The 15,661-nt window shown below is 32.5% G+C and overlaps 1 protein-coding gene and 1 pseudogene across 1 annotated transcript; both read right to left on the bottom strand.

Moving 5' to 3' along the window:
* Nucleotides 1–1,701: 1,701 nt before the first annotated feature.
* OR8H1 (olfactory receptor family 8 subfamily H member 1) lies at nucleotides 1,702–5,493 on the bottom strand. The gene is made up of 2 exons (XM_004051123.5): nucleotides 5,190–5,493; nucleotides 1,702–4,323 (listed from the first exon to the last, which is right to left on the bottom strand). The coding sequence occupies exon 2, from the start codon at nucleotides 4,299–4,301 to the stop codon at nucleotides 3,366–3,368; it is 936 nt and encodes a 311-aa protein (XP_004051171.5). The 5' UTR covers nucleotides 4,302–4,323; nucleotides 5,190–5,493; the 3' UTR covers nucleotides 1,702–3,365.
* Nucleotides 5,494–9,835: 4,342 nt separating this feature from the next.
* On the bottom strand, nucleotides 9,836–14,437 carry LOC115936229 (olfactory receptor 8I2-like; annotated as a pseudogene).
* Between the last annotated feature and the right edge of the window lie 1,224 nt (nucleotides 14,438–15,661).

Genomic DNA, 15,661 nt, shown 5'->3' on the forward strand with positions numbered 1-15,661 from the left:
GTGACAAGAATTACATAATAATATAAGCTGAGTGTCCAGATGAGTCCTCAGGAGAGGAGGGCACTGTCCTCACTTCAAGCCAAGTAAAGGCCCCAGGCCCACTCATTGCTGGCTTGAATGCTCTGTTTCAGCTTAAGCTAAAGCCTATATTTACCCAGTTCTGGAGCTCCTCTGTGTTTTATTTACTTTTTAAAAATTCTTAATTTGACTTTGTTTGTGGGTACATAATAGATACATATTTATAGAGTATATGAGGTAATTTGATGCAGGAAGACAATGCATAATAATCACATTACTTCAATATAATTCTTAAATCTTTGCTTGAACAAGTAAAGGGTGGTTTTCCATTAATGTGTGATTAAAATTTAGATATTGCTAGTACTGACCTGGCAGTTAAATTATAATGATAAAGTATGTTAATTATATATGTAAAGCCCATCGAATATTGTCTGAACAGTACTCAGAAGAAACTATATTATTACTATTTTCATCTAGCCATCATTATTTGAAAGAAAAAATAGCTGTTCATATTTTGCTATGCTGAATTACAGGGTTTTTTTGTATTTATGTTATATGGCATTTTGGCATGACACTATGAATCAGAGGACTATGCCTTAAATTAGAAAATATCTTACATAAAATATTGTTTACATCACTATAATAGCGAAAGTATAGGTCAAATGTGAACAGTCTAAATCTTTCATATTGCATATAGATTATTGTATACTTTTCTATAACATTATGTGAGTACATTTTAGCTTATACAATGAAGAGGATTAGGTAGTCCTAATTAAAATAGAATTTAAGCAATTTCCCAGCATAAGTGTTGTCTACAAAGTGATAGATCCTGTTGGCCATCTTTGTAACTCAAATTGACAGGATCCATTTTCTAAATCATAGAAGTAGACATAAATGAAAGCAAGATAAAACCATAGCTTATAAAAATGGCTAGAAAAATGGAAAGAGCCTATAAATACATGAAATTATATCTTGCATTTATAAGATGAGAATGAGCCAAAAAACATATTATTAAACAATAAATCCCTACTACATACTTGTTTCTAATTGCAAACGAAAACAAATAGGGGAACCTATAAATATATATTCTGGACAACATGGATATCAAAGCAAAAATTAGATCATAATAATTTTATATAGCATTAGTATTTGATAAGGCAAAGTTTTGAAATAAATTAAGAAAGTAGAGGAAATATATATTTAAAAGATCTGAATAAGTTAGTTGACAGTTTGAATTGCCGAAGAAACATTAAAATATTAACTCAAAATGGAGGTTACATTCTATTTTAAACATTCATAAAGCACTTAAAAAAAAAGAGGACAATTTTACAAAGAAAACAAATTTCAAAAGGTAAAAAAAAAATTGCTTGAATGAAAACAATCTAGTAACTGTTACAAAAATTTAAATAAAAAATCAAATACTTGGAAAATGGAAAATAGCTTCTAAAATAACCTTTAAATAGCACAGAAAAACAATACTGTGATTCCAGAATATGTAAAAGAAAAATTTAAAAATAAAAGACATTTTATCACTCTACCTGACTAAAGTTTGTGAGATGTCACAACATCTGAATTCATCATCAATTCTTTGCTTTACAACTTTTCTGTATTAAGAAATGTAAAAATCAATGAATAAAGCGTTCAATTCAAGGATTTATTTTTAAAACTAAAACTTGTAGACATCATGAGCAAGGCAATTATTTTTAAAAACACACAGAATTTTAACAAAGAAACAGTTTGACTCTTTACAGAAGTCAAGTTTTCAAATGTTTAGCACACAAAAGAGATATCACTGCATGTAGATTTTTAATGTGGTGAGTTAATATTTCAAGTCCAAAACATTGTGAAATGAGTCTTGATTTTGCCTATGTACCAAGAAAAAATTTATATTAGAGTTGTCAATGACAAAGAGATTATCCAATGTTAAACTTGTAAATGGATACAGAAAGCTGAAAATCAGTACACAGAAAGTGATATTTAGTTTATATATGTTATACACATGCACATATTCAAAACTATTGATCTCGAAGAACATGCACAAAACTCGATATTTGTTTTTCTTAAACTGAAAACAAGTTTATTAGAAAAATAAAGAAACAAAAGAATGGCTATGCCATAAGCAAAACAGCCAAAACTCAATATTTTGAGGGTTTCTATTTTCCTTAATATTTTATAATATTTTTCAAATTTTCTCTAACAATATATGCTATTTTATTATAACTTAATTTTATCGAAATATTTTATTTCCTAAAGTCCAAATTGTGAACTACTGATATTATCTTTTTTTTCCTTTTTAGTTTCTTGTGTGTCTGTAAATTAAATTAACCAAAAGTAATTTGTAAAACACAAGTGAATATCCTTCACAAAAGGCATTGTGCTGGAATGCAAGTCTTCTAATGAGAATAGGCAGCATTGATTATTGTCACCTTAAATACTTTACAACTACTCTCTGATCAAATTTGGAGTTATTATTTATCTTGTGCACTTAAGGAAAGAGAGTTTTAAATTTTAGGTAACATATTCTGGGTTGTATAGCTGAAAATGTAGCATATTTAGAATCTAACTCTTGGAAAACTTTATTTCAAAATAGTACTCCTAAAGACTCTGTTATAATTCTTCCCCATATAATAAATGAAATAACTTCTGAGACTGTTATCATTGTGCCCCAAATCGTTGTTTTCCATAATAAATTTACCTACAAGTGAAGTATGCATAGGAATTTGTGTAATATAATTTTAAAGGACAACCATATTTTCTTATTTTCCACGTCAATTGCTTCTAAAAACATATATTTAGACTGTAAATATAACACACATATTATTATTTTTTGTTTTGTTTTGTTTTGTTCTGTTTTGTTTTGAGACGGAGTTTCGCTCTTGTTGCCCAGGCTGGAGTCCAATGGCACGATCTCGGCTCACTGCAACCTCTGCCTCCCAGATTGAAGCGATTCTCCTACCTCAGCCTCCCAAGTAGCTGGGATTACAGGCATGCACCACCACACCCAGCTAATTTTTTGTATTTTTACTACAGACGGCATTTCATCATGGCTAGGCTGGTCTTGAACTTCTGACCTCATGTGATCCACCCACCTCGGCCTCCCAGAGTGCTGGGATTATAGGCATGAGCCACCGTGCCCGGCCAACACATATTATGATTTCTAATTGCAATCTGGATTTCTGAAAACATACACCTTGAAATGTTCAAGATCATGTTTAGTCAAGCAAAGGTTAGCACAACAGAAATGCAAATATGAAGGATTCAATTGTTTTTATAGGGAGACCAAGGAAATACCAAATAGAAAGGAAAGAAAAGATGAGTTTAAATGTTCAGCATTCCTGCTATTTTAATTACCTGGAGTCCTGTCTTCTCTGCATGACTCTAATGAGAGCATTTTTAACTTCTTTGTTTCTAAGACTATAAATGAGTGGATTCAGCATGGGAATCACAATAGTATAAAAAACAGAAGCCACTTGATCCCTTCCCAAAGAATAAGACTTTCTTGGTTTTAAATAAGTAAAAATCATAGTTCCATAAAAGATGGTGACTCCCAAGAGATGAGAGGCACAAGTAGACAAAGCTTTCTGCTTTCCTGAAGTGGAATTAATTTTCAGGATGGTAGAGAGAATGGACACATAGGATGCAGATATTGTGATAAGGGACACCATTAGGGTGGAACCAGCTAAAATGTATATCATGATTTCAATGTCGTATGTGTCCGTGCAGGACAGAGCTAAAATTGGAGACGTGTCGCAGAAAAAGTGACGAACTACATTTGAGTCGCAGAAATGCAGTCTGCTCATCCAAACCACATTGACAAAGGAGTTGATAAAGCTAATCACATAGGGCCCAGTGACAAGAGCGCGACACAGCCTTTTGGACATAATAACTGGGTAACGTAGAGGACTGCAGATAGCTACGTAGCGATCATAGGCCATTGATGAGAGAAGAAAACATTCAGCAGCTCCCAAGAAGACAAAAAAGAACATCTGGGCAAAGCAGCCCATGAAGGAAATATAGTTGGAAGTCAGTAGGTTCGCTAAGGTTTTAGGTGTGATGACAGTTGAGTAACTGAAGTCAATAAATGACAAGTGAGTAAGGAAAAAATACATGGGAGTGTGAAGCTGGAGGTCCAGGCGGATTATCAATATCATCCCCACATTCCCCAGCATAGTAATTAGGTATATCAGGAGAAATAGCGTAAACAGAGCCATCTGGACCTCTTCAGAGTCTGACAGTCCCGTAAGGATGAAGTCAGGCACATTTGTGTTATTTCTTCTACCCATGATGTTCAATTGCTTTAAACTGCTGAGAAATCAAAGTTGATACTTAACAGGAATGACTTCAAAAGGTTTCTGATTATACAATAACCTAGCATTTAATTCATTTAGTGTTTCTATAAATTGCTAATACATTTATAGAATGTGACCTTAAAACGGAATTATATTGCCAATGTAGATAAAAGTGTAAATTAACATTTAGATGTGATATAATAAAATGTAACATATTGCAAAATTAGAATGAACCTGACCTTGTTCTGAATGCCTTCCTTTATTAATACATTTAATCCACAAGAAAATACTATGCCATAGATACTACTATTATCCACATATTTTAGATGAGAAAAAAAGAGTATGGAAGGTTTGAGTAACTTATCCAAAGTCAGAACAATTAAATGTTGACACTGATTCTGCCAACATATGTTGACTTCAGAGAGAAGGCTTATAATACTATACTCCTGTTTATCAATAATTTCAGAAAACTTGAGAAAGAGCTAAACATGTAATAAACAATGAGAGGAAACAGTTTTTAATAGATTATTTACTGCCCCTTTGTTTCTAATATTATTTAATGGTAATTTTAAATAAATTTCACCCTTAAGGATTTTAGCAGGATACATTAAAATTATAGACCATATATAAGTATTAATTTATACAAATATGATGTTTTAGTAACTTAACCAATCAAAATCAAATATCTTCCAAAAATTATACAATCAAAATATGTACTTTGCTTGTAGACTCTGATTCCATCAACTCTACATATCTCTTTTCACAAACCCGGACATTACTCAGGGTAAGGACTAGATGACATGTATATGTATACTCTTATGATAAAGTCCTGAATTAATTTCATCTGAAATAAAATCTTCCAATTTTGAGAATAATACTTACCGTGTCTGAGCCAAAGTTGGTGAAAAAGCTTTCTTCTCATATTATCTGTCTAGAAATTTGTCAACCTCAATTTTTCTTATAAATAAAATATGAAAAGCATTTAAGGAGATAAAATTTTCTCTGATATAATATTTGTTTTCCTTGAGATAAGTTGTTTTTACATTTTTGTGCATTCATTTTGTTTTATTCTGTGTCAAAAAACCAACCTAGAAATTTCGTTTACGTCCTGGTCAAATGGAAAGATTACCAGGAAGTTGTGTGTCAAAAGAACACTGGGAATCTCTGTGACTATAGGTAGATTATTCTTTACCTCTCACTCTGATAATTCCAGAGTACCTAATATATGAGGGGCTGATGATAATGCACCTTTTGGTAGTCCCTGTGGACCAATTACCAATGAAGAATTGCTTGGTATGTTTCCAAGGATAAAGGTGCAAGGAATAAAACAGCCATGATAGATTTTGAGCAAAGGTTTTCCTTTTTACCTTACAAGCCACACAAATGAAGGAAATTATGGATTGGTCTTTTCTTGTGATGTTTTCAATATTTTACTGGGATGGTGGAGAAGCCATTTCCAGAAAAATAATTATTCTCTGACTGACACCATCAAAGATGGAATAGCACATTTTTTTCAATTAAAATTTTGTATATTTAAATGTATGATACTATCATAGAAGTAAACATGTTAATTAGAAAAGAATCGGCCGGGCGCGGTGGCTCACGCCTGTAATCCCAGCACTTTGGGAGGCGAAGGCGGGCGGATCACGAGGTCAGTAGATCGAGACCATCCTGGCTAACACGGTGAAACCCCGTCTCTACTAAAAATATAAAAAATTAGCTGGGCACGGTGGCGGGCACCTGTAGTCCCAGCTACTCAGGAGGCTGAGGCAGGAGAATGGCGTGAACCCTGGAGGCGGAGCTTGCAGTGAGCCGAGATAGTGCCACTGCAGTCCGGCCTGGACAAAAGAGCGAGACTCTGTCTCAAAAAAAAAAAAAAAAAGAAGAAAAGAATCAGAATATAACAAAATACAAAAAAGAAAATGAAAATAATTCTAAACCGTTAACATTTTGTAAACAGTATAATTTTTACTAATTATTTTCTTTTGTGCACTTAATTCCTATATGTACATGTATGTATAGGTTGCATAATAATACTATATATTCAGTGTATCTTCATCATCTGATAACCAATATGTTTTGCTATGCCATGAACTATGTTATATTAACCTTTTATAAACCCTACAATTCTATGGTTCAGGTTTTGGCTAGTGCCCCGGGGATAACTTACTAAGTTAACTAACTGTTTACCAGCTGATAAATAGACATTTTGAAGCATTACCAAAAAAGTGATGCAGGTGATTTATTCTGGTTTGGCAGTGTCACCTAATTCATCTACATGAAATATTTGTGCAATATGTTTTGCTATTTTCATGTACTTTTTAAATTTTTATGAAATAAAAGTGAGAGCAAAAAGACACAATCAGCCCTGAGACCAATAAACATTTTATAATGAATTTAGTTGCTTAAAACTTACTTCCTCCATATATAATCAGGTCAAATTTTTTCTTAACTATGGGTTAAAAGTATATAGAAATTGAGCTGAACTATTGTACAGAGAACTATTTGCCCAAGATGGAGAAGCAAAGGAAGAGTCTGGAAGAAAACACAGTGTGAATCAGGGTAAAATATTAATGTGGTTTTGTGTTAGGTCATGATAATAAAATCAATTTTCATGTAAATTTAAAAGCGAGTCTAGAAGGAAGCATGCCCATAATCTAGAATTTCAGGAGATAATTTGTTGGTATGTATAAAGCGGCTACTTTTGTATGTATTTATTGTACATTTGATGAGTTTTTGGAAGAGCGATTCTGTTCATCAGAAATTTAGTGGTCCTGAGACAGGCTAATGTGGAGATTAAAAAGCCAGAATCACACCCTTTGACAATAGGTATCATTAGGGTTTAAGCCAAATAAGAGGCAAAAAGTGACTTTTTACGTCAAGGCCACCTCAATAGACTTGGTGATTGCAAAGTTGCCATGAACAAGGGGTTTTCTTGCTCATGTTTTTTCTAACGTTAAAAACTATTTTGTTCAGGTTCAGAGTTGTTTATAACGGCAAGAAAATTATTTTACCATTTACTACTTCATGGCAAAAGCCTAATTCTGATCAGAGATTTTAAATCTCTCAATTTAAATGATATATAGTGTAATGCTCTAGGTAATTATATTTTATTTTTGTTGTTATTTATTTATTTAGAGACAGAGTCTCGCTTTGTTGCCCAGGCTGGAGTGCAGTTGTGCTATCTTGACTCATTGCAATGTCCACCTCCTGGGCTCAAGCGATCCTCCTGCCTCTGCCTCCCAAGTATCTGGGACTACAGGTGCTTGCTACCAGGCTGGGCTTATTTTTTGTAGAGACAGGGTCTCACTAAGTTGCAAAGGCTTGTCCCTAACTCCTGGGCTCAGGCGATGTTGCTGCCTTGGCCTCTCAAAGTTCTGGGATTACAGGTGTGAACCACTGTGCCTGGCCTTAAGTCATTATGTTTTAAACCATGTTACTTATGCCCCTTCTATTCTCTCTCTCTCAATCTCTCTCTCTCTTCTGGATTATGTTTACTATTGTTTTCTTTGTCTTTCATCTTTGACTCAATAAAAAAATGACCTTTTTTTGATACATTTTGTTCAAATACTTACTAACTTGCTTATTCGTTAGTTATTTGAGTTATTTGTGTTTTATTATTTTATTTCCCCTACTTTATCAGGTTGCATACTTTGACTAGGTATTGAAAATACCTAGTAAAATTTCTTATGGTTACCTGTTTAATAATACCAGAATTTAATATTTGCATTATTCATCTGGGTGTCACTTTTCACTTATATAGACTAATCTGAATTATTCCTATTGTAGCATATTATGAAAATAGTGTAAAGTTAATTTTTTATTTCTTATTTGACTAAGATTAACCTCAGTTATGCTTAGTCATTAAGTTATTAAAATCTTAATAAAATTATAATTCTAATTTTTTAAAATTTTGAATTAAAATTATTTTTATCTTACAAATATTGATTGATTGATTTTTATTTATTTATTTTTAGAGATGGAGTGTCGCTCTATTGCCCAGGCTGAAGTGCAGTGGTATGATCTTGGCTCACTGCAGCGTCTGCCTCTGGGTTCAAGCGATCCTTCTGCTTCAGCTTCCCTAATAGCTAGGACTACAGGTGTGTGCCACCACATCTGGGTACTTTTTATATATTTTTGGTAGAGACTGGTTTTCACAATGTTGGCCAGACCGGTACTGATAAAACTTTTTCAATGGTTATCTTCTAATAACACCTGGGAGAGTTCATTAAATCAGGTTTAAGTCTCTTTTCAAGGAAAGCACCACCTCTCCCACCCCACACACATGAACAATACACACACATTTTCTTCCTTTAATGCTATAGAATTAACAAAGTTTTTCCGTTTGATTTGGAGATGCAAGAGCCTCTGTATATATCCAAAATATTCTAGGAATTATGCTACCACTGAGACATCTATAGTTAATGTTAAATTAAACTCTCTTTTTTTTACAGAAAATATATGCCATAAACAGAGCACTTTTCTATGTAATCTAAAATTGTGTTCATACATATATGATGAAGAACTCATCTGTTAGGGGCAAATGACTCCATATTATCAAGAGATTTCTCTATACTGCCTGGTATCTGTTGTTCCATTAGTGATTGCACTGAAATTATTCCAATCTTTCATTTTTCATTGTGGCTAATATTTGCTTTGTTATTTTTATTTTTTGTTTGTTTCTTTATTTCTGTACTCTTTGCTTTCAGGTGATCAGCTGTCATTTAATATTTTTAGTAAAATTTAACTGTTCTTATTCCTTCATCTTCCACTTTTCTACTTTCAAGTTGCCAATAGCTGAGAAAACAGAATGTCAAATTATATTGTCAATTTAATTTTTTTTTTAGTTTTTAAAACATTTTTTAGTTTTTTATGGGTCCATACTAAATGTGTATATTTATGGGGTACATGCGATGTTCTGATACAGGCATGCAATGTGAAATAAGCATATCTTGGAAAATGGTTTATCCTTCTTCTAAGCCTTTATCCATTGAGTTATTATGTTGGTGCAAAAGTAATGGTGGTTTTTGCCATTTGTTTTATGTGTGTTTTGTTTTGTTTTAACAACAAAAACTGCCATTACTTTTGCACCAGTCTAATACAAACAATGCAGTTACGTGATATAAGCCAGGCACAGAATGACAAAAATTGCATGTTCTCAATGTAATAATTTTGAACCTGTTTCAGTGTGATGGAATACTCACATATGAATGTTTGGATGCCTCTTATTTCCTTGTACATGTCTATGTCTGAATAATTTATATTCTGAATTGACCTCTAAATACAGGGAGTTAGTGGTCCATATAATGAAATAATAATTAAACTTACAAACTGCAAGACTCTAAGTTCTCATTTAGTTTGTGTTATGCTTTTTGATGTTACTCTGCTATTTTCCTAGTTGTTGGCATAATTGAATTACTGAAGCCATCCATGTTTGTTTTAATTATAACATACATAAATTTGTCATGGAAAAAGTTTTCTATGTATGACTCTCAAAGAGCATTTTTTACATCTTTGTTCCTCAGATTCTAGATGAGTGGATTCAGCATGGGAATGACAGTCATATAGAATACAAATGCCAACTGTGCGTGGATCAGGGATGATGTTTTATCCGGTTGCAAATAGGTGAAAATCAGGGACCCATAGAAGATAGTTAACCCATGAGGTGGGATGCGCAGGTGGAGAAGGCCTTCTGTCATCCTGCTGCCAACTTGTTCTTCAGGATGGCTGAGATGATGGCGATATAAGTGACTGTGATGATAAGGAGAGAGCTAAGAGAGTGAATCCAGCTAAGGCAAAGCTCACCATTTCTGTGCTGAATGCATCTACACAGGACAGTGCTAAAAGAGCTGTGGTGTCACAGAAAAAAATGATTGATGCTGGAATCACAGAACAAAACCATTTATCACACAGACAGATACCAGAGAATTTGTGAAACCTATCGTGTATGACATTCCTCCCAGCCAGTTGCACACTTTCTAAGAAATGACTACTGAATGAGGGATTCCAGATTGCTACATAGCGATCATAGGCCATTGATCCCAGCAGGAAACACTCAGTACACGCCAATCCAACAAAAAAGTACACTTGAACAAAGCAGCCAACAAAGGAGATGGATCTCCGATTGGATTGGAAATTCACCAATGTCTTAGGTGTTACAGAAGAGGAGTAAAATATGTCAATGAATGCCAAATTGCTGAGGAAAAAGTACATAGGAGTGTGAAGCTGAGAATCCATTCTGATTAACATGATCAGTCCCAGGTTTCCCAAAATAGTGAATAGATAAATGAAGAGAAACATCAAGAAAAGACTGACTTGTAATTCAGGGTGATTTGCATATCCAGAGAGGATGAAGACAGTCACCTCAGTGAAATTGTTGCTAGCCGTTTATATCAACTCAGGCCTTTGACTTACCTGCTGAATAACAATAAGGAAAGTTAGAGAAGGATTCAAATCTAAAGGCCCTATAATCAAATTTGACTCAGACTCCAACAATGAAAGAGTTACAAACAGAAAGGAAAATTTAGTGATTTCAAGTTAGTTAGGGATTTATGCATAATTTTTATTTTTTACAAACTGACAGACATTAATTAAAACAAAGTTCACAATTTTGTGGACTAAAAAACATGTGTCTGGAAGGATGTCTAGGACGAAAGATTCCTCCTGAGATGTACCGTTCTCTGCCCCAGTCTAACATCGGGTCTTGCAATTTAATGAAAATAATTGTATCTAATGAATATTCCAATTTATCTAATGAAATTAATTTTATCTAATGAATACAGTAGTTTATCTAATGAAATTAATTTTAGCTAACAAATACAGCAATTTAATGAAATTAATTGGTGATTTATCTAACGAAATTAATTGTATGATACTCAGCAATTTATCTAATGAAATTAATTATATGATACTCTTAGAAAAAATAAAAAACCCATTTAGAAAAGGAAGTTCTACAATTTGTGAACTTAATAATTCCTTTTTGTTGCAGTCTTATTTTCCTAACATCTAACAACTACTTCACAGGATTATTTTAGGAGCTTAATAAAATCTTAGGTGGACATAGCTAATATTTCCTTGGACTCTGTAAAGCTTTTTAGATTTTGTTAAGAAAAAAAATAGATAGAAAAGACAAAACTAGATGCATCCCGCTCACTTGACATGTTAATGCTAAAACTTCTTATACTTTTTTCTCCTATCATGTATTCTTTCTGTCTTTGGGTGAAGTGAGACCAAATGTCTTGCTCGTCATGAAGGGCATTTTTCTTAAAGCCTGAAGGAAGACGCAGACATTAAAAAATAAAAAGTTTCTCGATGTGAGAAACATGCAAATAATACTCACAGGCCGGCAGACATGCAAATTTTAGGGGAAAAAAAGGTAATAAAATTAGATATGCCTGGGATTCAATCATCCAAACGAAACATCCTTTTTTTCAGTTATCTTCCATTTATTTTCAGGTTTATTATATTTGCCTCATCTATAATTCTGAATCCCATGAATTGTCAACATAATGACTTGGATCTGTTGTTGTTACTGTAGTTATTTAGCATAGAGCTCTATTTCCTATATAATGGACCCTAAATATTATGATGTTGATGAAAAATATTGGTGGTTTTGATGATAATGCTGGGTATTATATATATTATCTTCCATTGATAGGATAGAAATAAGAGCCAAATTAACTTGTTAACTTGTTTTTGTGTGCATTCTTGAGAATTGAAAGTTTATATTTTTTGCTCAAGTCTAGATTCTTATTTAGAATTAGTTTTGATCTTAGCGTATTTCTAAAGCAATCCCATGACAAAATATTTTCTTCTGAAATCTCATACGTTAAGCAGTATTCTTATACCTGCAACTCTTCCTCAAACACTTAAACTCACCTAATAAAGAGGTTAGACAATTATCATCTTTAATCTCTTGAGATTCCTATCTTAATTGTACTCGAGGATCTCTTCTTAATTTGTCTGGGGTATATCTCCAATAGAATTCTTTGGAAATGTATAATCTTTATTTTTGTGTATTCAGTTAAATAACAGCAGATATTATTTAAAAATTCAATTGATGTAGCTTTAAAAATCATGTTATTTACATGTTATTAGTGGATGTATACATGAAACATTTATGAAACATTAAATCATTATGAAAATAAAGGTGACATATGATGTTAGGGTATCTCAGATAACCACTGTTTCCCAGATAACCCTCTTATGAAACAGAAGTAAGCTTTCCTACTCATTGACTTAATACTGTTAATATGTGTTGAAATTACATTACCATCCATGTCAACAATCATAGATGTGTTTACTTTTAACTCAGGCAGTTATTTTTAATTGTGCTTAATGGTATATACATAATATCATTGGCTGATAATAAGTATGCCATCTAAGAAAATGAACAAGAAACTTACGGTACAAATCAAACTCATGCTTTCCATTTAATGATCAATTTATGAGTAAATACAATATTTCTCACAATTGTATTCACATTATTATCATTTATTTTTGTTTGTTTGTTTCAGAGCAGCTTCCTAGCCTACACTACTATACAGATTCTGGTTTATTAGGTTTGGTATTGACCCATAAAATTAAATTTTTTAAAATGCCCCACATTACATGGATTATACTTTGGCAAACACTAGCTTGGAAGGATCTCTCAGACTTGTCTAATTAAATTATTTTCTGCTGTGATTGTTACATTCTCCTTATTTCTTGTTTTTAAAGGGGGGCTTATTTTTAATTGACAAGTAATAACTGTTTATATTTATGGAGTACATAGTGATGTTCCAAAACATAATGTGTAGTGATCGGGTCATACATATCTATCATCTCAAACATTCATCATTTCTTTGTGTTGGGAATATTCAATATCCTCCATCTAGCTGTTTGGACCTACATAAAAAAATTATTGTCAGCTGTAGTCATTGTACTGTAGTACAGAACAATAGAACACATTCCTCTTCTCAAGCTGTCATTTTGCATCCTTTAACAAATCTCTTCTTACTGTTACATAATGAAACAAGACAGATATTTTCATGGGGAAAAGAAAAATAATACATTTTTCCTAGCAACAGAAACCATCTCTAATATTACCTGTCACATTAGAGATTTTAAAAAAGTAATAAAGTCTGTTATACATGTGCCATATCACTCACTGATAATATTTTCAGATATTAGGACAAAATAAATGGTATACAGTAGTCCCCCATTTTTTGTGATTTTACTTTCTGTTGTTTCAGTTACCCTTGGTCAATGAGTCTAAAAATATTAAATAGAAAATTCCAGGAGTAGACAAATTAGAGGTTTTTAAATTGTGTACAATTAACAATACTTTTTCTGAGTATTGCTATAATGGTTCCATTTTATTAGTGGTTATTGTTAATCTTTTACTGTGTCTAATTTACAAATTAATCTTTATCACAAGTATGTATGTATAGAAAAAAGTATATATCAAGTTTGGTAGTATCTGAAATTTCAGGTATCCACTGGGGTTGTAGATTCTTTGAGGATAAGGAGAGACACAGTAATTTTTCCCCCACTAAGTGTGCAATCTGATAAAATAATACTTTGAAAGAATTGGGCTGTACACCTTCAATATCAACTTTTCATCTACTCTTACTTATTTGTTCAACACAAATTGATTAAACAGCTATTAGACGGCAGGCACTATGATTTTTTGGGACTACAACTGTGAAAATGATATCATTTCTCTTTTCACACTACCTAGAGTTAATTGTCTCTTTCAAGATTCAAATTTTGCCTCAGCTATTTAATATTCCGATATTTGGTGAACTAATATGTATAGTGTTCACAAATACACAATTGCTATAGGGGCTACTGTTGACCATGTTACAGGACAAATAGACATTTAATAACTACTTGGTTAACTGACTTTACATCTTCCTGCACATCTATTTTGATTTCCGTCAATCAAATTTTTTTAACTTTTCATTAACTATTTTAGCTTTACTAATGTTAACTTAATCATAGGGTGAATATTAATACTTAAGAAATGTATGCTGATAAAATAGTATTAGCTAAACTACAGACTTACTAAATTTCACCAAGTTTTCCACTGAAGTCCTATTTTCTCTTCCAGGATCCAATTCAGGATGCCACGTTGTGGTTAGTGTCATGTCTCCTTAGTCTATCGGAGTCTGTTCCTATTCAATATTCTTTTCTTTTCTTTCATGACTGTGATACTTTTTTAGTACCTGTCAAGTATTTTATAGGCTATCCTTCAATTAGAACTTGCCTGATGTTTTCTACTGATTAAATTGAGGTTTTTCATGATTGGGAATAGTTCCAGAGAGGCAATCTGTATACCATTTTCCATTTTATCACAGGGTATATGTGTTGATAGGTGATATTATTAGTGATATTAAACTTGATCATTTAAAGTAGTGTGTGCTGGACTTTTTTTACTGTAGAAGTATAATTCTATCTTTGTATTTATTAAATATTTATTGGGGGAAAGCTAATTTAGACTATGTAAATATTTCATGACTTTTTACTATTCATCAATGTTTGTTGCTTGTAACAATTATTACTGTATAATTTTGGTAAAATTTACTATTTTCCTTACTCTTTCCATATATTGGAATTATTCTGTAAGGAAGAGTTGTTATTTCTCCCCTGTATGTTTATTTATTCAGCCTTCTATTTAAATCAATATGCACTCATAATTATTTTACTCTTTATGTTATTATCTCATACTGACATCATTTATTCTGTTGTTCAAATCATTCTAGCTTTGCTAATAGAATCACCATCAAATTGGCTCCTGGGCTCTTTGCTCTTTGAACATGTCCCTGTCTTTTAAAATTCTTTTTGTCACTGTTGTTTTATTTTTACTTCTTACACTCTAGCAGCACAAAGTGCTCCAGGTCATCTTGTATTTTCCTGGACTCAGATCTAAAATTAACCACTGCTCCAAGGAGTCTTGCTTTTATGAGACTGTGGCATTTAGAAAACAGGATCTGAACAATATGATACTATTATATGTGTATTTATATATTTTCCCTTTAATAAGGATTCGCACATATTTTGAATACTTTTACATTCTCAACATTTTGCAATTATAACTTTTCAAGTGAAGACTTTATGCTATGGTAAAAAATCTTTATATTTGGAAACCATAATTCTGAATTTGTATCTAGAAACATCATATAATTACTGTGACCATGTGAAAGTTTCTTAAGCTCTCATATCGTCAGTGTCCATGTTTGCAAAGTGACAATACTACACCTGCCTCATGTGTTTGTGAATATTCAATTAAATATTGTATATGAAGCACTTAGAATTATGTTGAGGATATGATAGGTATTTAATAAATATCTATCCTATGTTGGTAATACGAG

The sequence above is a fragment of the Gorilla gorilla genome, chromosome 9 (assembly GCF_029281585.2).
Source record: "Gorilla gorilla gorilla isolate KB3781 chromosome 9, NHGRI_mGorGor1-v2.1_pri, whole genome shotgun sequence".
NCBI lineage: Eukaryota > Metazoa > Chordata > Mammalia > Primates > Hominidae > Gorilla > Gorilla gorilla.

Excerpts from the sequence above, each read along its gene's own strand:
- OR8H1 (XM_004051123.5), bottom strand. The coding sequence starts at position 4,301 with ATGGGTAGAAGAAATAACACAAATGTGCCTGACTTCATCCTTACGGGA.